Here is a 22,085-nt window from a genome sequence, read left to right on the forward strand (position 1 = left end):
GGGTTATGTATCTTACGTGCTTACGCGTTACGCCTAAAACAGAGCATATATCGGCCTTTAGTCACGCCCCCCGTCGTTACCATGAGGAACTCGGACAAACAAACCAGATTCTATAACAAAAACGTATGGGAAAATGTCAGCTGATAAGTGTATCAAAGTATTGGGCGGAAAATTATTTAATTTCTTCCTGGATCAATCGAAAGGGACTACATTATGCTATGGAGGGGTATACACAAAACATTAAAATACATGCAGAAGGTAACAAGCTTAAATTCAGTTGTTATTCTGGCCTGCCGCACAGTAGCCGCGTTTACATGGACACTATTCCTATCATGCGGTCCGAATGTACTGTGTATATCGCATTTACAAAAGTGGTAAGCGTACGTTCGTATGTCTCTGACGCACACCTGACACATTTGGACCGGCGGCGATATTTTTATGTACTTTATTTGAATGAAAGCCCAGCAGGAGAGAGCTTTTCTCTGTGTGCTCCTTCGATTAAGAAGAAGGAGGACAGCACAGCGACGTCCGGTCTTTATATCTACTCCCTCCTCCGCCGCAAACAATACGGCCGCAAACAGTGCTGTTCTGTAAGGGATAATGTACAGCAAGCCGGGGATTATTGGGAAAATAAGCCCCGAAAGGTCCTGTCTTCTTACAATCACCATTCGTAGTGTTCATCAGCAGAGAAATAGTCCGCCAAAGACGTTGAGTGACGTCGCTTAGCAACCGGACACGCTGGGGTTGATAAGTTACCGGACTACTTGCGGAGTGTTAGAAAGACGGGAATCAGGCAAAAAATCTACTTTCCTTGACAGTTGTCAAGTTCGGTGTGCAATAAAAGTACCGACGGACCAATTGAGAACTACTGCAGCTGCTGATGCCATCTCTCTAAGTTAAAAAGTAAACGCACCCACCCCAAACCAATCAGAATAAGTGTTTACATATCGATTATAGCAGACTAAACCAACTCTTGTGTTCCGCAAGGAATTCTATTCCGATCTGAGGATTGTATTCCGATTGAGGCGTATATATGATCATTTTATATTCCGATTGAGCTGTTCTTCCACTTCTAATCGGATCAGAAGTGTCCATGTAAACGCGGCTAGTCTGATCCACATTGTACACTTTCTCTGGTCCTGTTGTGGCTTGGGAAACAGGATGAAATATACCCCATTCTGCAGTCTCTCGGGATATCGACTGTGTTACATGTAGGCCTACCCCAAGCACATCGTTTGACCATGTTTCTTTTGTTTTACACAAACAACATAAATCCACCACTTAATATTTATATTATGCCATCTCCCTGTTATTTTCAATGGAAATAGCAGGGATGTCCCAGTAAAGTTGAGGCTAGTTGAAGCTGGAATGTCATTGGCTCATCTGCGTTATAGGGGTGGAGCTTAGCGACAGGTCAGTCCCATCAATTTGCAAATGCATTATTGTCATTCAGCGCACTTGTCGACAGCCAGACAGACTGGCTGTCACTCATATTACACCTGACACACCAGCCCTGGCTGTGGGTATGCAAGCCCAAGGTAGGCCTACTAATGCCATGCACTGTAAGCTACAAAAATAATACATTTATTAACTAAAGGCACAAAAAATAGAAATGTATGGGCTCGAATTGCATCAGAAGTGAATTAGGGGGGCCCTGGAGAAAAGGTTGGGAACCACTGGTGTAGAGGGTGGTGTGCTCTTGAGTCCTCGGACGCCAGGCTTCCGAGTTGCATTTCCGGTCTCGGAGCATTTATTGCGTTCCTGTTTGTCTTTGTGATTGTGTCATGAAATCGGATAGTCGTTGTTTATTGTAAGCTACATTAGCCTCTTTAGCAAACCAGCGTGAAACAAACAACACAACTTTACATTGTATTGCACGCACAGCAAGACCGTGCAATGCATAAATTGGTGTGAAAGAGCATTTAAAATCGACATTAAAATGACCAACGTGGTACAAATAGCCTACAAGAAAAAGTATCTCTTCATGTGCACAGCCATTTTCGTTGAGAGCGTCATCACTGCTCTCGGTATACTCTCAGAATTCCGAGAGATGAAGACAAAAAAGGGGGTGTGCCTCTGAGTAATGCCGTAAGGAAGCTGGGAGATTTCCGACTCAAAAGGCTGGCGTCCGAGGATTCAGGAACACACCAGCAACGGGTATGCTAGCCTTGTGGAAGACACACGCAGCAGACAGACTGGTAGGTAGACGGACAGACAGGTAGGCCATTCAAGCCTCTCATTCGGGCTGAATTTTACAAAAAATTGACTAAAAATAAAATGTAAATAAATGGCCTTACATAATTATATAAATAATTCAGTGATTTGATTAATTCGGTGGATCACCCTCCAGATGTTTGCGTTTCACAATCGTATCTTCTCGAGGTCAGCTGACTTCCTGTTATTACAAAACTGTATCTGGGTCATATTTAATTTGAAGCTTTGGTGACACAGAAATAACATAAATGTTAGAGACATTTTACAATCACAGATCAATATTCCGTTGAACAAACATAATTGTCGTTTAAATACAAGCATGGTCCATTTGTATTCATCTGAAGCCTTGTTCTGGCTTCTGATTGGTCCACCTAATTGAGGCTCCATGTGGGCTCCATTCCAAATCACACGCGTGTCGCACACCCTTAATAAATATCATACATCAAAGATTAAGAGTAGTTCATACATCCTACAAACACAACATGAGTGCAGTTTGGAACAATATATCATAGTTTTCAAAAGTACATATGAACAAAGAGGTGCATTTGGTGTCATCACGTTATTATATATTTTTCTATAGAAACGCACCTTTAAATATTTAAATGTGCTGTCGTGAATGCTTCGAAAAGAGCGTCTCCATTATGAGTTATGAGTTAATAAGAGTCCAAAACCACTAAGTACAAGAGAAGGCACAGCTTTGATGATTCAGAGTCAAACCAGTACAGACGACCTACTTTCAGAACAGAAAATTATTATTTATTTATTTTACGTTTTTCGATGCCCTTTTGTCCAAAGAAAATAAAATTATATTTGAACAAATCCAAACATAGACGAATGTTCTTTAAGTTGTTTATTATTAACGTTTTTATTATTATTATTATTATTATTTATATTTAAGTTTTTAAATATTTTATTTGGCTGGAAATTCTTGTGTTTATTAATATTATTTAACAGTTAATTAGTCCGAGCCATTTAAAAGTTGCTGCAGGTAAGATTTAAGAGTTGAATTTGTGATTGACAGGCGTGTTGAATTCCCTGGACCAATCATGGAAGACAGCCCTTATTGGGCAGAGAAATGCCCTGGGCCCGGTTTCCCAAAGCCTCCTTAACCTTACGTCATTCGTACCCTCTACTTAAAGTTCTACCTTAACATCTCACGTGTTTCCCGAAACGTTCTTTCTTACATTCTCAGTGTAGGCTATGCTATGCTCGCCCATGGTTAATTAAATGTTTAGGCCTACTAGAAGGATTTCGAGCAGTGTTTTATTTGCAAAGACTGCAATATCTTTTAGAACGCTGTCATTCAACTGCACATGAAATGGAAAATTAATCTCTGAGCAATCGTTTTCAGCACGTTCTTTTTGGACAGCGCCTTTTACGAACAAACAACGTAAGCAGTGACTCCTCCGTTCGGGAAACATGCCTATAGAGGTAAACAACTTTGATAAGTCTAAACGTAGTCTTCGTAGTGCGCTGAGTGAACGTTATCGGTTAACCGGACCCTGATTGGTCAGAAATGAGCCGTTACCAAATCTTAATTGACGCATAGAGGCAGGCACGGTCAATTCAAACCAGATACTCGACCAAGCATCTAACTCACTGATAGCTGATGGATTTCTCAAACAAATTGTGACTATAATTGTATGTTCCTTACCGTGTTATAATCACACTTAATGCTAATTGGTACCAGGAAGGGATTTCGACTCCTCCTTTAATGATCGTTTAAACTCAATGACAACACCTATAATTATTCACACTGTATAATTTGCATATTAATTTATCTTTAGGTGCCGGCGTCTTAAGTAACAGCACTTAGAACAGACCCACTTATTAATAATAATTACACAAATAAAGAATACATTAATCATAAAAACGAGTTCCTTTTCATCTTAACCGCATATTTTTGGATTAAATACAACTATAAGTGGATAGAATCAGTTCAATATTCGTTTTTACAGAATTTCTGCCTCCTTAGAGGGTCAAGAACACATCATTGGGAGGAACATGAACGCATCATTTTTAGGGACATGACTGCATCATTTGGAGGAATATGAACGCATCATTTGGAGGAACATGAACGTTTCATTTGGAGGACCAAGACCGCATCATTTGGAGGAACAAGACCGCATCATTTGGAGGAACAAGAATGCATCATTTGGAGGAACTTGAATGCATCATTTGAAGGAACGTGAACGCATCTTTTGAAGGAACTAGAACGCATCATTTGAAGGAACAGAACGCATCATTTGGAGGAACATGAACGCATCATTTGGAGGAACATGACGCATCATTTGGAGGAACATGACGCATCATTTGGAGGACCATGAACGCATCATTTGGAGGAACATGACGCATCATTTGGAGGACCATGAACGCATCATTTGGAGGAACATGACGCATCATTTGGAGGACCATGAACGCATCATTTGGAGGAACATGACGCATAATTTGGAGGAACATGAACGCATCATTTGGAGGACCATGAACGCATCATTTGGAGGAACATGACGCATCATTTGGAGGAACATGAACGCATCATTTGGAGGAACATGAACGCATAATTTGGAGGACCATGAACACATCATTTGGAGGAACATGACGCATCATTTGGAGGAACAAGACCGCATCATTTAGGCACTGGGTAGGCGCTGGTAAGACCGGCAATCTCACTCTGTAAAGGTTTGACTCCGTATTATATCACAGCTGTGACCTCACACACACAATGATGTTCATATTCCAGTCATTAAAAGAGAGGGAGGGGAGGTTTTGGGGAGAGAGAAAGAGAGAGAGGGAGAGAGTGGAGGTTTGGGGGAGAGAGAAAGAGAGGGAGCAGAGGTTTGGGGGAGATGGAGAGAGAGAGAAAGAGAGGGAGAAAGCTTTCGAATTGATGATGTATAGATTCTGTTTCTGGATATTTATATATTTATGAATCCTGTAGTAATCCGATCATTCTGTACATATCACATGGTTAGGAGTGATGAGGCAATAGTTAACGATCCATAGAAATCAGTTACTAATTAGACGCTGTCCCAAAGTCTAGAATATACGCGAATGGTCAAGCCTGTACATTATCTACAATAAATAATTAAATAGAAACCAAAATAAAAACCACAAGCAGTAGTGTGTCCGATATTATTTCAATTGAACGAATAGTGTGTGCGTGTGTGCGTGTGTTGTATGTGTGTTTGCATGTTTGTGTGCGTGTGTGTCCCAATTAATTCCACAATTACAGTTCATAAAACCAAAAAACGTTTCTTTACAGTTTTTACAGTACGTATAGCGGTCAAGTTTCCAACGCCATTTTGGATTCAGACGATCCAGCCTGAATCCCGGTGGGAGGTGCCAAGATGGTGGGAGGAGCTTATGAACGCGTCATGTGACCATGTCCTGCCATAGGGTCAGCACAGAGGAAGAGGAGGGTGATGATGAAGAGGGCCATGGTGGTGTACAGGGTTTCATGTCGGCTCAGACATGGCCGTCTGTTTGTGCTTAATGAGTTTTTCCTTGATTCCATTTGACAGACTAGATTTGATAGACTAGATGTTAGATGATGTCAGGAGACTTTTTGGGATACAGGTGGAATTCCATGATCGGGGAATGGCAAATTATCACAGCGTTAAAATGTAGGCCTCTGTGGAATTGCGGCTGTGAGCCTATTGGTTATCCTACTGAAGATGTCCGGCCAGGTCCACGGTTCTTCTGGAGTTTATCTCCAGACCAAATGTCTATGGTGGTAGAGATGATTCTACACTGAGATCAGAGTACGGATGTCTGTGAATTACATATGTGTTTGATGGTGGGAGAGTGTGTGTGGAGGTGTCTGGTCCCAGCAGCCTCACCTGGTCTGAGTCTGATTGGACCTTAGAGCCGGGGAGGTGGCACACCTGGTGCTCGTTGACCAATCAGTGGTCAACGGGGTAAATCAGCCGTCACCAAACACACTCAGGGAGGGAACTCCTGCATGGTGGACCAGAGTCATGGATCATTGTCTACAAACTGGAACATAAACCAGTTTCAACACCCCCACCACCACCACCCCCGTGAGTTCTTGTCTGGAGAACCCCTGGTAAAGTCCCTTAGCTGGCGTGTAGCACGACATAGCTACAGTTTGGTTCCAACATGTCTGAGGGCTTGATTAAGTACTACTTACTCCATGATTAGTGGTACAACTTCATTATTTGCATTCCACATCACATGAAAAAGGAAGAGGTGTCCATAGTTTGGTCAGGCATGAAGAGATTTGATGGGCAAAATGGAGGGCTCTACTATTCAGTTAGCATCACATCCTTCGGTGGTGGTTCTGGATTCATTAGTGTCGATGGTACAAAACACTTGACAGCCGATCAATTGATCCATGTGGATGATTCGTCATGACAAATTTCTGACGTGTTAGACGCGTTATTAAAATCCTAATTTCCATGATCCAAACCGTTCCTGTATTCCCTAGTGAGTTGTAATAAACCGCTAAGCTTGAGCTGCTTAGACAGCAGGACATGTCTAGATCACTGAGTCTTAAGGAAAATGGTTAACATGCACTTTGAGTTGAGCTCAGAAACACCCTGCAATGAGTCGTCAGTTCTCCGGCTGTTAAACGTACTCCGAGTCTGTCCTGGTTCGAGTGTTCAAATATTCCTTTGGATCCGTCTTTGTATCCAAACATGAGCTCACCCTAATTCTACAAAGGCTTTCTCAGTTCCCTGTCTGTAGAATGATAAAATGTTTACTTTTCTCTTGTTCCAAACAGAGTTGATATTTGGAGTACATATATTCTTTGCGTCTTTCTATTTGTCTACACGTTCTTCCCCAGTTCAAATATCCTCCAATCCAGAATCCAGATCTCTCCCTCCTTTATGCTTGTTCTTCCTCCACTCTCAATGAATGTTTAGATTATTTCCTCTGTATTCATGTTATTTTCAAGAAATGTACAAACTATATACACACCGTGTGGTTCAAGAGTAACGAGGTACATGTGAGCAAAACATCACTACAGCACAGCAACCTCTAACAAGAGAATAAATTAACTATGAATATTGTTCTTTGGTCGGGTTAGGGGTACTAGTCACTACCAGGTTGTACGTTATCCACTACTACATATGTAGGTTATTGAGGGTGTTTGTTGAAGTATCATTATTAGTTATAGTAGTATAGTACAGTATTAGTTATCCCCAAATCTTTGAAACGTGGTCTTAATTAACAACAGTGCTATTTTGTCACCGTTACCAAAATAAGAGTGTCCTTTATAAACCTGAGTTGCATCCTGTGTCTCTTGCATCAAGTTTGGGAGCGTTACCCTCTGCTGAACACAGGCGGCGGTCTCCTCCTCCTCTTGGGATTCACCAGGATGTGGAGGAGGAAGTGAGTGGGGCGGGGGGAGCTCCGTCTGGGCAGAGATAGACGAGGATGATGATGATGATGTCCGCGGCTGCAACACTTTTGGTAGAACTTAATGACGTGTGGCGCATTTCACACGTAGCGTCCCTCGTTCTAAAAACTGAACGCGACGGCGGTCGCCGAGGTGTATGTTGCCTTTGTTTGCGCCGTGGTTTGTTACCACGGGGATAACACTCCCCCCTTCCTTCTTCGAAGACACATGTTATTTTAAACCTCAGGGTTTGAGTACGAGGTCAAACAGCGGGTTCCCTTACACTTTAAGGGTCTTGTTATTAATGTGTTTAAGAACTTTACACTTTAAGGGTCTTGTTGTTTATGTGCTTAAGACCCTTACATTTTAAGGGTTCCCTTACACTATAAGGGTCTTGTTATTTATGTGTTAAGACCTTTACACTTTAAGGGTCTTGCTTTTCATGTGTTTAAGACCCTCACACTTTAGGGGTTCTCTTACACTAGTAGGGTCTTGTTATTTGCGTGGATTCTGGCAAATCCAGAAACCAAGGGCTGAAGTGCTGTAACAACGTTTCCCACAAACTAATAGCGTATATACAAGACATATTGGCAGTCCGTCAGTCTCCATCTTGTCCGGTGAAGAGCTGGTTGATGTTGCGGTTGTTCCTCTGTGAACCAGAGACCACCCCCCCCACCCCCTTGTGGAGGTCTCCCAGCGGTGAAATCTGCGACTTTCAACTCGCGGGCAAAGTCTAGGAAACTAGTGATTAGTGGAACACTTAACAGAGAGGCTGCATTAAGTTAACCTTGAGTAACTTAAGTCCAGTCAACTTAAGTCAATTAACAGTTAACAATGGTTTGGGTCTCCTTGCGGGCAAAGTCAAGGAAACAAGTGATTAGTGGAACACTTTACAGAGAGGCCACATACATAGCCTCTTTCGACCAGGACCATTCCCCCCTTTTCATCATCTCCACCCCTCCACCACCCATCGGTGGCTCTGCACTCCACCCTCCTCGATGCCTCCTGCTCATCGGGTGCCAATGTTCTTGTACTGGCACAGCAGGAGGTTCTTGAAGGTCTTCTTGAAGGTGGCGTTGCATAGGGCGTAGCAGGCGGGGTTGATGGTGGAGTTGACGTAGCAGAGCCAGTAGCCGATGGCCCAGGCAGTGTCCGGGACGCAGGACTGGCAGAAGGTGGAGATCAGCACCATCACGTTGTACGGCGTCCACGTCAGGATGAAGGCCAGCAGGATGGCGAAGATAGTCTTGGTCACCTAGGAGACGTTGAGAGACTTAATTAAATCCTTAAGTAACAGTTAAAGATGGTCCTGGTCACCTAGGACACGTTAAGAGACTTAATTAAATCCTTAAGTAACGGTTAAAGATAGTCTTGGTCACCTGGGAAACCACGAAGGAGAGGCTATGCTAAGATACCCTTGAGTAACAGTTAATTAAGTCAGTTAAAGATGGTCTTGGTCACCTAGGAGACTGGGTGGAGGGGCTCCGTTAAGATACCCTTAATTAAACCCTTAAAGGGTAATTCCGATGTAAAATTTTTGGGATTTGGGATATGTTTTGTATGATAACGAGTCGAAACGTTCGTTTTGGAGCACAAAAACCGCATATAGACGCTTTCTTCAGTTGGCTGTTTTTAGCCGATTCTACCAAAACGCTATAAACTTGGAACATTGGGGGCACTGGTTATGGTAAAAACTAAATCGCTATTTTAAACCACTTAAAATACTAAAAGTAGCCCGACACTTCTTTGGTAGTATAATAAGGGTCTAACATATGAGGCATTAAGAACTTTGTAAGTGTACTGATTATTTATTAAAATATACATTTTATACACACAATACCATCAGTAGATCACCCGTCGACGCCATTTTGTTTTTAAGACTCGATAAGTAGATTGGCGAACACAGAGTTTGCGTGTTGCTGACGGATGTCACAATCTCTGTGTTCGTCAATCTACCTTTACACCGGAATGACCCTTTGAGTAGCAGTTAAAGATGGTCTTGGTCACCTAGGAGACATTAAGAGACTTAATTAAACCCTTAAGTAACAGTTAAAGATGGTCCTGGTCACCTAGGAGACATTAAGAGACTTAATTAAACCCTTAAGTAACAGTTAAAGATGGTCTTGGTCACCTAGGAAACCACGAAGGAGAGGCCACGCTAAGATACCCTTAAGTTAATGTTAATGAAGTTAGCTAGTAGTTAGTGGGGATGTCAAGGAAAGAGTTGAGTAACAGTTAATTAACAGTTAATTAACAGTTAATAATGGTTTTGGTCAGCTAGCGGGAGCGTTAGGGAAACCAGCGATGAGTTGCTTACAAAGAAGCTTTATGTTTAACCCTTAAGTCAAACTCAATGAACAGTTAAAAAAAAGATTGTGTAAGCATTTAAGTATTACATCAAGTATTTGTGTAAATCAGTTTGAATTAATCTATGCGGCGTATGCTAAAACCTAAACCAGTTCCAGCCGCCCCTCACCCCTCATTACTCCCCGGTGTTTGACCGCCCTCACCTTCTTCTCGCGGGCGGCCATCTGCCTCTTCCTCTTCACCTGGCTGCGAGCGATGCTGGCGAACTTGCGTGCGACGGTGCGGGGGCGGTTGATGGCGATGGAGTGCTTCCCCCCGCCCTCCACCGGGGGCACTATCTCGATGGCCGTGATGCACTCGTCCCCGGCCTGCTTGGTCACGATCTTGATCTTGGACCACTTAGACGAGGGGTTCATGCGGGCCCCCACCGCGCTGGTGGTGGGCGGGGCCAGGGCGGTGGGGGGCGGGGCCGGGGGCGGGGCCGCGGAGGTCTGGAAGGGATGGAGCGTCGTTAACGGCACTTTATGTACACACTTATTGTATTCCTATCTTATATCTTGTATCTTTAAGGGCAGTTGACGCTGTGAACTACACTCTCCCTAGGGGGAGTAGCCATCTTTAAGAACGTATGTAGTAAGGGCGCGAGAACACGTCCGTCCTCCATTTTGTCTGTCTGGCGGCATGTGAGAACACACAAAAAAGGACAATAATAATATATTTTATTTAAAACGAACTTTAGATCAACTCAATGACCTCAAAGCGCTACAATGCAGATGAAAAAGGATGAAAACAACATTAAAGACTTTAAAACTATCATAAAAGAAAACAGAGAAAAACATGTGAAATAGCAGTTTAGCCAAAGGCTTTCCTGAAGATATGGGTTTTCAGGCCTTTTTTCTAAGTATCCCGAGTCTGGGGCCCTACGCTGGTCAGGGAGAGCGTTCCATAGACCGGGGGCCGCTGAGCAGAAGGCACGGTCGCCCATAGTGCGGAGCCTTGTCCTCAGAAGCCGGAGGAGGTTATACACATCGACCGCAGCCACCTTTGGCCTTCGCCGGTCGGAGCTACAGTGCACGATAGCACGAGAGACTGCAGGATGTGAGGAATGGTGAACGATGGTAATCCAGGGATTTATTTATAAAGTATACCTCTACAGAGGCCCCTCCCTCGCTGGGGGGCCCGTCACGGGGGGGCTCTCCGGGCTCCGGAGGTGCGATGAAGGCGGTGGATGAGTCATTGCTGCTCTCCTTCTCCTCCTGGAGCACATGAGGAGCACATGAGGAGCACATGAGTTCACTTCAAACGATGGAAATAGTTTGCGCATACATTACTGTTGTGTGGATCGGTTTGGTCTCCAACGAGAAGACCGTTAAAACCAGTACCTTTGACTTGTAACGGATCATACATTTATTAAAACTACTGAAACCAAGTAATTGGAAATAGTTTTGGGCATTAATTACTGTGGGTGAACATGTTTGGTCTCCAACCAGGAGTCCGTATAAACCAGTACCTTTGACTTGTTACAGATCATACAACTATTGCAATTATACAACCACTAACACCAAGGATTTACAGCATTACCAAGTTCAGCATTTACGTAAGCTAACTAAGAAGTTAATCTATTTAATTATTATTATTTTTCTAACCCAGTTTTCAGCGTCGACTGGGGACCAAATCACTGAGGACAGGCTGTTTACCAAGGACATCTGTACACATATCGGCCGGCCTCAGAGAGTCCCCAGCGTTTGTTCCTTTACTGCCTTTGCCATTTCCCCTGGTCTTTGAGTAGCCTGCGTTGCATTTAGCTGAGCCAGAGCAGAAGAGATGGGGGTCTGTTTTACCTTCTACCTTCTGAGAGACGATAGCGTTCCACCTCAGAGGTCGAATCAATCCACAGTCTTTTGTTTACGCTGCAATCAGGGGGGAGGATCTGCCACATGATTGCACTCAGCCGTTCTGCAATCAGGCATATGCGTCTTTTGTCTTTGTTCTCCTTCTCCAGACGGTACAGTTTACCGTACTGTACGGCTGTATCCTGTATCCTGTCTGGTTCGTTGTCTTTCATGTTGTATTCATGATGGATTGAATCTGTTTCTAATACCTGGCCAACCAAACTTCCCCTCGTGGGGTCAGAAGATAGAATTGACTCTGAGTACAGACGATATACAACCGACGGGTTAGGGTGGTGGTTAGGGTGGAGGTCAGCTGGGCTAGGCAGGGCTGCCGTTAAGGTGTTGGTGGGTTAGGGTGGAGCTCACCTGTGTGGGGGCGGGGTTGGGTTAGGGTGGAGCTCACCTGTGTGGGGGCGGGGTTGGGTTAGGGTGGAGCTCAACTGTGTGGGGGTTGGGTTAGGGTGGAGCTCATCTGTGTGGGGGTTGGGTTAGGGTGGAGCTCATCTGTGTGGGGGTTGGGTTAGGGTGGAGCTCATCTGTGTGGGGGCTGGGTTAGGGTGGCGCTCACCTGTGTGGGGGCAGGGTTAGGGTGGAGCTCACCTGTGGGGGGGCGGCGTTAGGGTGGGCTCACCTGTGTGGGGGCGGGGTTAGGGTGGCGCTCACCTGTGTGGGGGCGGGGTTAGGGTGGCGCTCACCTGTGCGGGGTTGGGTTAGGGTGGAGCTAACCTGTTTTGGGGCGGGGTTAGGGTGGAGCTCACCTGTGTGGGGGCAGGGTTGGGTTAGGGGTGTATCTCACCTCTAGAGCTGTCCCAAACGATTATTTTTCAAACGATTAATCTAGCGATTATTTTTTCGATTAGTCGACTAATCTAACGACTAATTTTACGATTAATCTAACGATTATTTTTTCAATTACCGATTATTTCAGATTACTTCATCAATGTAACTTTTCACACAATATGGATATCAAAACATTTGTTGTTAAAATATCAACATTCATTAAACATTTCTTTAACATGCCACTTTTTTGTGCAATAACAAACACGGCACTTAAATTGTGCAAAATGCAAAATAATGCATTTTGATGCCATATGTAGTATCTAACAAATGAACAAAATAAGTCAATCAGGAGGAATATACCAAATATAAAAATACTGTTCTACTCCTTCCTCCCTCTCTCATTGTGCAAACTGAAAAATAATGCACTGCCACCTCAGAGACCCAACTTCGAAAAGGATTTATGTAATTTAAATTGTCAACTTGTAGTGTGTGTTTACTACTTAGAACTTGTTGATAGATCGTGGAATTTCGACAGTCAACAGCTAGACTAGAACTACATAACATGACAAAAGTTCTCTTACTACTTAGAACTGGTTGCTAGATCGTGGAATTTCGACAGTCAACAGCTAGACTAGAACTACATAACATGACAAAAGTTCTCTTTTCACCTGAGTATAAAATCCGAACCCGACAAAGTCTATTCATAATATTGTAATGACCACGGAAGAAGAAGTGAATGAAGTGATTTGACAGCTTATTAGATACCTAATAAACCGTTGGAACACGCAAGACCGGTCACCATAGCAACGCTGGTAAACAAACCCTAGGAGCTCGGCTTTTGGCCGAGTTTTATACCACCAGCCTCTGTGCTCCCGCTACTGCTTGCCGCCACCATTGTTATGAATTTAAACGATTCGCGACTAGCGTTCTGGTGCATATTTACCGCCACGACTGGAGTGAGAGAGGGGGTTGAGGCGACGCGTCGACGCAAATTATTCATGTTGACGAATTTTTGAAGTCGATTATGTCGACTAGTCGTCCCAGCTCTACTCACCTGTGTGAGGGCTGGGCTAGAGGTTTACCTCACCTGTGTGGGGGCTGGGGTAGAGGTGTACCTCACCTGTGTGGGGGCGGGGCTGGACTAGAGGTGTACCTCACCTGTGTAGGGGCGGGGCTGGGCTGGAGGTGTACCTCACCTGTGTAGGGGCGGGGCTTGGCTGGGCTAACGGTGGAGCTGGTTCCGCTGGGTTCGGTTCCTCGATCTTGCCGTTCTTCAGCTCCCCGGCACCCCCGGTGGAGTCGGGCTCCAGGCCGGGTTTGTTGATGGGCAGGGGGCTGGGTTGGGGAGTGGCGTCGTTGTTGTTGTTCTGCTTCAACAGGTGACTCTTCAACAGACTCGGGGTTCTGGGGAATTGAGTGAAAGTTAATTGAGTGAAAGTTAAAATGTGTGTTTATAAATGATCAGAACATATCCACATGGTGGTGGCCTACTCTGACTTGGTTTGTGATAGTGAGAATAAGTGGCATCTGCTGAGATCCAGCCTTTACGTTTTCTTCACGTTTAGACTTGACGTTCAGCCTTTAAGTTCTCTTTACACTCAGACTTTACATTCTTGTTTCCTTCAGACTTGACGTTCTCTTAATGCTCTCTTTACTTTAAAGGCCGATTCATGCCTCCGGATCCGGACGAAATTCGTCCGTCCGCCCCAAACGTTGCCTCCGGGACTACCCTTCATACCTCCGTCTGGTTTCAGCGTTGTTATGGATGTTACGCAATAAATCCTCTAGAGGGCAGTGACTGTTATTTCACAAATTAAAGGCATCGACAATCGCAAACATGACATCTGTAGAGATGATTTTGCTTTGTGTCACCCGAAATCTGCAAAGAAAAGTGCAAAAAGTGTGCGGTGGCATGTGACACCCCGCACCAACCCGCAGATTATCTCCTAAAATGATGTTAAATGACCAGTTACAACTTATTGCCAAAGCAGGGGAACAATGAAATAAAAAGGTCAGGTATATAGTATAATATAAGTATAAAATGTTAAATACAATATATATACATATCATAGGCTGACCAAACGTCCTCTTTTCCCCCGGACATGTCCACTTTTTACGTCCCGTCCGGGGCGTCCGTTTTTTTTTTATTAATTGATGATAATGTCCGGTTTTCCTTCTGTGCGTGTATATGTGTGTATATGTGTGTGCCCCCCCTCCCCCGGTTGTCATTGTGAGTTAGCGTTATTACAGTAGCCATTTAACGCATCGCCAGAGAAGACATCGTATGACGTACAGACGTTAATCAGGACGTACGACCAGACGCGCCAGCGTCAACAACAACAATCTAGAGGCGGCAAAAAGGAAAGAAAAGAAGACCAGCGGTCATAAATGGTATGTTGTGTATATGAACTTATTTATTTTGTGTGAATTGGCAGTAGACTTGGACGTTAGGTCTGAATTGAAGACCTAACGTAACGTTATAAAAGTCAGTGGACGTTAACATTATGACAATGTTTTCATATCTGTCATTAGTGACGCTGTAACGTTAACGTTAGCATGAGATTACCAGGTGATGACATTGTATGTGGCCCTGTTTTGGAAGAGGGGGAGGTGGAAGACTGCTTTGGTAACATGTGATTTTCCTGTAGGCATAGGAACATGAGACTCTGTTAAAAATAATAATAATCAATGGTTGATAGTTGTGTGTGTTAGGCTAACTTCTTTATTTTGTGTCGGGCTGTGTGGGTAACTAATGACTGTAGTAGTTATAAATGCAGACCATCTGATTAGCTGATGCCCTGAGTCATGTATAATATTAATATACTCATATGTTATGACTTGGTAATTATTATTAATTACATCTTGAATGATATTTACTAGCTACTGGTCTGGCACCTGTCTTTGCACATGGCACTTAACTTTGGAAGAGAGATGTTTTTTCTAAAGTATTCTACATTTGTGTTTTTGACACTGCTGTGCGCTACTAATGCATGATATTTGTGGGTGCTGATATTTTGATTTATTAACCAGGTCCTTTTGTGTAATAAAAGCTGGTTAAAATACATGAAAAAGTACTTTCTACTACCATTTTTTATTTCATAATGTTAATATTTAATGTTTTTTCACCGCCGCATTGAAAATGTCCCAGATTTTCATTTCAGAAATCTGGTCACCTTACTGTGGGCGGATTTCCAAAACAGAAGAAAAGCAGCAGACACCGGCGGTGCAGCTGAAGGGTTCAAGATGCCAAAGCGCAAATGCACATTCACAGATGAACTGCGAAAAAAATTCCCAGTTTACCGACCCGGTCGGGACATATGGGAGGCTGAGTGCACCGTGTGCAAAGCTTGTACATATGTGTCCGTGTCCAATAAAGGTGCCGGGGACCTCACAGCTCATATGGACACAGAGAAGCATAAAAAGGCAGTGCGATGTGAGAGTAGTTCAGCAAAGTTGACTGAATTCTTTGTGAAACCTGGAAAAACAGAGGATGCTGTAAATGCAGCGGAGGGTGCGTTGGCATTTCATACTGTTAAACACCACCACAGCTACAGGTCTATGGATTGCACTAGTGTCTTGTTAAAAACGACATTTCCAGACTCTGACACTGCCAAGAAGTTAAGTAGTGCCCGCACTAAGACCGAAGCCATTGTGAACGGTGTTATAGCGCCCCACTCGGTTGAAGTTGCACTTGAAGCACTCAAAGAAATCCAGTACTGTGGTGTCTCTACAGACGGGAGTAACCACGGAGCAGTGAAAATATTCCCAATCATAATCCAGTACTTTGACTGGAAGAAAGGTGGTGTGCAAACAAAATTAATTGAGGTTAAAGACACACCTAATGAGACAGCAAAAACCATTGCAAAATACCTCACTGAAACACTGGCAAAAAACAATTTGTCTGAAAAATGCATTGCATTTACTGGCGACAACTGCAACACAAATTTTGGAGGAATCCGACGAAATGAAGAGGGAAATAATGTGTTTGCAAATTTGAAGACGTTGCTGCAGAAAAATACTCTGATCGGTGTGGGTTTCCTAGCACACATATTGAATAATTGTGTTCATCATGGGGCAGACACAATAGATGTTGACCTTGAGAATATCATGTTCAAAATCTACCAGTACTTCCACATTTACACTGTGCGCACTGAGAATCTGAAGCAGTACTGTGATTTTGTTGACATCGAGTACAGAAGGATGCTTTCTCACAGCAAAACAAGGTGGCTGTCATTGTTCCCAGGCATTGAGAGGATGATACAGATGTTTCCAGCTTTAAAAGCATTCTTTCTGTCTCAAGAAAAGCCTCCCATAGTGATAAAGAAGTTTTTCGAAAACGACTTCAGTGAGATCTACCTCTGGCACATGCACTCATTCATGTCCGTCTTCCACACCCACATTCAAGCCATGGAAAAGGAGAACAACTCCATTATGGAGGTGAAGAAAATACTGAACAGCGTCCACACCATTCTTCTTGAACGCAAGAGCAAGAGCTTCATGTCCCTTAAAGTTAAGGGACTACTGGCAGAAAAGCGCAGAGACGGACTTGGTAAGGGCTGTGACCAGTTCTGTGCTGATGTGCAGGGCCTGTACAGTGCATGTCTGGAGTATCTGGAGAAGTGGATGACTCCCATGGAAGAGTTCTCGACATTTATGTGGATGGATCTTAGTGAGCCACCAGATTGGAATGATGTGGAGGCCTGCAACAAGTACCTTGGAGAGAAGGGGGTGCCAATTGATGATGTCAAGTGTTTTGACCAGGTCACCAATCTGAAGAAATTCACAGAAAGGTGCAACAGTGATGAGGAGTTCATTGGCCTGCAGGTGCACCAGAAATGGACCAAATATTTTGAGAAGGCCAAAAGCATTGCATGTTACTCAGAACTACTGAAGATTGCAGTTTGTCTTTGCACTTCCCTCTCACAATGCAAATGTTGAGAGGGTTTTCTCACTGATGCAGTGCCAGTGGACAAAGGAGAGGAACCAGCTCTCTGTTGCATCACTGAAAGGGATTCTATTTGTGAAATACAATTTGAAGGAATATTCTTGCAAAGACTTTCATGCTTACATGTTGAGCAACCGAAAACTGCTGGGAAAGATCAGCTCTACTGCAAAATATGGATGGGTAGACAAGGAGGATGAAGAAGATAACTAAAGATTTTGTTTTTTGTTAATATCTATTTTGTTAATATCCATATGTTTTTTGTTAATAATATATTTGTTTTTTGTAAGTAATATCTTGTGAGGGTACTTTTTATTATTTTACATTACACTGAACATTTAGTGAGAAATATATTGTTAAAGTTGGATTTTCTAATGCAGAAGAGGTATCATTTAGAACATTATTTCATATTATTTATTTATTTATTTGTCCACTAAGATTTGAAAGAGAGCTATTATTTTACTAGTTCATTTTTCTAACAAAGAAGAGACATTATTTCTATCATTATTTTATTCCAGAGATTTTACATTTATTTTACATTTATATATATATATATTTATTTATTTTTACAATTGAGGCATAATAAAGAAAGTTCAATAACCTCTATGAAGCCTATCTGAATTTCTGTCTTTGAGAGATATTATTTTGTAATATAACAAAATATTCTATCCATACATATATATATTAAAATTATAGGGAATCTTTGGGTAAACTGCGAGTATCATTTAAGTAGGCTATCTCGTGGCCGGGCTGAGTGTCCTCTTTTTTGGAAATCAAAATATGGTCACCCTAACATATCAGATATTATACTACTATTATCTATTTTCGCGAATGGTCTGACTTCTGACTCTATACTGCCGCCTCGATTTCCGGTGGCATTGCTCCGTTTCTCCCGGAGCACTCTGGATTCGTAAGCTCAGAGGCGACGGACCCATTGACGGACGAAACACCTCCGGGACCGGACGAAACGGTCCCTATCCGTATTTACCGTAGGGTGTGAATGGGCCTTTAGACTTTCCGTTGTTGTTAGGTTCAGACTTTACATTCTCTTTACACTCAGACTTTTTGTTCTTGTTTCGTTCAGACTTTACATTCAGCCTTTACGTTCTCTCAATGTTTTCTTTACAGTCAAGACTTTACGTTCATGTTTCCTTCAGACTTTACATTCAGACTTAACATTCTCTTAACGTCCTCTTTACTTTAAGACTTTATTTTCTTGTTTCGTTCAGACTTTACATTCAGACTTTAAGTTCTCTTTGTTAACGTCGGTTCTGATGCGGTTCCGTTTGTGGAACTCCGAAAAGCACTTTAACACGTTGCGTCACAAGCTGGACTCCACCTTAGCGTAAAGGAGGTAAACGGTCCGTACTTGATGCCTTTCTTGTCCTTCTTGTCGGGCTTGTGTTTGGACACCCTGCTGCGGGAGGCCAGGGAGATGTGGATGTACAGGACGGTCATGATGATGACTGGCAGGTAGAAGGCTGCGATCGCCGTGCCGAATGTCACCGCCGGGTTCGACAGGAACTGAGCAGAGACAAACAGGAAGTGAGGATGACATGTTAATGAGGTCGAACCATGTTCTAATGAGAACCAAGAACCATGAGGAACCAAACTTTGGTGAATGTTCAGCTGATGTCTTTCCATTCGGTCAGCGTCTTCCACTGATAATAGTTCACTGCTAATAGCGTGTTCGCTTCATCACTAATAGCGTGTTAGCTCCATCACTAATAGCATGTTAGCTCCATCACTAATAACTTGTAAGCTTTACCGCTAATAACGTGTTAGCTTCATCACTAATAGCGTGTTAGCTCCATCACTAATAACTTGTAAGCTTTACCGCTAATATCGTGTTAGCTTCATCGCTAATAACGTGTGAGCTCCATCGCTAATAACGTGTTAGCTTCATCTCTAGGCTAATATGACAGATAAGGTGATCAGTTTAAAGAGTAATCTTTGCCGGCAGTTAGTAATGGATTGACGGTGATTGGTGAGATTGACTGGGTGAGTCTGTTGATTGGTCGTCCCAGGCTCTCTCTCCTCTTATTGGAGGAAAAGAGACACCACAGCCACTGAGTTTGTTTTTCATCAAATCAATGTTAAGGCTGCTCTAAAAGATTTTTATTTAAGACTAAAGTTTGTGAAAGATGGGAGCAGTTCATTATAGTAACGCTCAATAATAAGGAATGAATACACCTTACAGAAACAAGAATTTGCTTGGCTAAAGACGTCAATTTTTAAGTTTTCTTTTGTCTGTTATGAGAGATATTTTGTGCTTTGTTATCACTGCTTTTAAATTGCATATGAATTCATCAAATACAGAAAATGGATTTAAAGAAAGGCGACTCACAAATTCCTCTCTCCATGAATAGCAATGTTCAGGAATGGATTTTAAAAGACTAGTTTGTTTTTTTACCTTTATAAATACAGTTGGAACCTTTTGGTCTGCTTGCCAATACAACACATATTGAACGTTGGCTTACCAAGTTCTTGCTAACAGATGGCAAGATAAAGTCTAAATTGGACTTTCTAATACATACTGAACTTGATATATTAATACCCATTGATATATGTTAATATACGTTACCTGTGCATAACTGTTGAAACAGTATTGAACGTGATACAATAATATACATTGTAATACATTTATATAGATGAATACACATTAAGATACATTGATTAACATTACCTGTATATAACTCATGCTGAACTTAACATGACTCTCCAGACCTCACTGTTAAAACAGTTCATACTAAACGTGTTACATTAATATACGTGAATAAGCGTGGTTAATATACCTCCATTAATGTACATTAATAAAGACTACCTGGACGGCACTAATCTCTCCCTCACTATAAACTCATACTGACCGTGATACATTAATGTACACTAGTAGATTAATAAAGGTTACCTGTATGTAACACTCTCCTCTTCCCCACGATGACCTCATACTGACTGTGATACACTAATATAGCTGTATACAACAGTTTAAACAGTACTGACCTAGATACATTAATAAAGGTAACGTGTGTGTAACACTCTCCGGAGGGCACGGTCTTCTTCCCCACAATGACCTCATACTGACCGTGATACATTAATATACCTTTATACATAACAGTTTAAACAGTACTGAACTAGATACATTAATAAAGGGAACCTGTGTATAACACTCTCCAGAGGGCACCGTCCTCTTCCCCACGATGAACTCATACTGACCGTGATACATTAATATACCTATATAACAGTTTAAACAGTACTGACCTAGATACATTAATAAAGGGTCCTCTCCCCCACGATGACCTCATACTGACAGTGATACAGTAATATACATTTATATAGCTTAATGTACGTTGTTGATATACGTTGTTACCTGTATGTAACACTCTCCAGAGGGCACGGCCTTCTCGCCCATGATGAACTCTTACTGAGCGTGATACATTATATACCTTTATGTACGTTGTTAATATACTGAACAGTACCTGTATGTAACACTCTCCGGACGGTACCGTCCTCTCGCCGACGATAAACTGCCAAAACAGGATGGCGGGCGCCCAGAGCACGAAGCTGAGTATCCAGGCCGCCGCGATCATCAGCCCGGCCATCTTGGTGGTCCGGCGTGACGGGTAGCTGAGCGGCTTGGTGACGCAGAAGTAGCGGTCGAAGCTGATGATGAGCAGGTTCATGACGGAGGCGTTGCTCACCACGTAGTCCAGGGCCAGCCACAGGTCGCACACCACGGGCCCCAGGGGCCAGTAGCCCGCCACCATGTACACCGTGTACAGGTTCATGCTGAACGCCCCGATGATGAGGTCGGCGCACGCCAGCGAGAATAGGAAGTAGTTGTTCACCGTCTGCAGGTGGCGGTTGACCTTGATGGACAGCATCACCAGGATGTTGCCCGTCACCGTGACGAAGCTGAGGGAGCCGGTCACCACGGCGATGAAGAACATCTCCACGGCCTTATAGGGGCCGCTGGCCCCGGCGGCGGCGGCGCCGTCCAGGGTGGAGCAGTAGACGGAGGAGTCGGAGTCGTTGGAGGAGGAGGAGCCATTGCACAGGGTGGGGGTGAAGGGGGTGTTGGTCTGGTTGATGGAGGAGCCTGGGGGGGTAGAGAGAGAGAGAGAGAGAGAGAGAGAGAGAGAGAGAGAGAGAATTAGACTTAAAAACAATCAGCGCTCTTTGGCTTTAAGTTGGTCTCCAAGTGGTTTGTGATTAGCTAAACGGTGAGTCTTGTCATTATATCTGCTGTTCTGTTGTCTCGTTTCCTTTCTGAGAGTCACCATCGTTTATCAGTCAAACGTATCACCTCTGAGAAGAATGTGTCCTCTATCTTTACCTGAGGGACAGGTTGATTGCACAAGAGCTGAAAACATGGCCAGAGATCATGTTTCAAATGATTCCACTTTCGATCTATATCTTCAACTTAGTCCTTCATCTCCATCTGGATGAAGATGAACTCTCTGGCCTGGCCAAGCTTCTCCTCCTCCCAGTGAGACCTTTCCACACAGCTCCACTGTGCAGAGTCTTCCTCATTAGGACCTACCGTCTGCAGCTCTGTCCATCTCCGGCTCAGATCAGGTTTGTTTCATGC

At 43.3% G+C, this 22,085-nt stretch overlaps 1 protein-coding gene across 1 annotated transcript; it reads right to left on the minus strand.

The window, feature by feature from the left end:
* Positions 1 to 8,585: 8,585 nt before the first annotated feature.
* On the minus strand, positions 8,586 to 21,522 carry chrm4a (cholinergic receptor, muscarinic 4a). The gene is made up of 6 exons (XM_056595649.1): positions 20,974 to 21,522; positions 18,867 to 19,021; positions 13,752 to 13,959; positions 11,038 to 11,139; positions 10,087 to 10,374; positions 8,586 to 8,831 (listed from the first exon to the last, which is right to left on the minus strand). The coding sequence occupies exons 1-6, from the start codon at positions 21,442 to 21,444 to the stop codon at positions 8,586 to 8,588; spliced, it is 1,470 nt and encodes a 489-aa protein (XP_056451624.1). The 5' UTR covers positions 21,445 to 21,522.
* Between the last annotated feature and the right edge of the window lie 563 nt (positions 21,523 to 22,085).

Source organism: Gadus chalcogrammus, chromosome 7, assembly GCF_026213295.1.
Source record: "Gadus chalcogrammus isolate NIFS_2021 chromosome 7, NIFS_Gcha_1.0, whole genome shotgun sequence".
Taxonomy (NCBI): Eukaryota; Metazoa; Chordata; class Actinopteri; order Gadiformes; family Gadidae; genus Gadus; species Gadus chalcogrammus.

Excerpts from the sequence above, each read along its gene's own strand:
- chrm4a (XM_056595649.1), bottom strand. The coding sequence starts at position 21,444 with ATGTTCTTCATCGCCGTGGTGACCGGCTCCCTCAGCTTCGTCACGGTG. Across the intron at positions 13,960-18,866 it reads AAGGACAAGAAAGGCATCAA|AACCCCGAGTCTGTTGAAGA; the intron begins GTACGGACCGTT and ends TCAATTCCCCAG. Across the intron at positions 11,140-13,751 it reads CAAGCCCCGCCCCTACACAG|GAGGAGAAGGAGAGCAGCAA; the intron begins GTGAGGTACACC and ends CATGTGCTCCAG.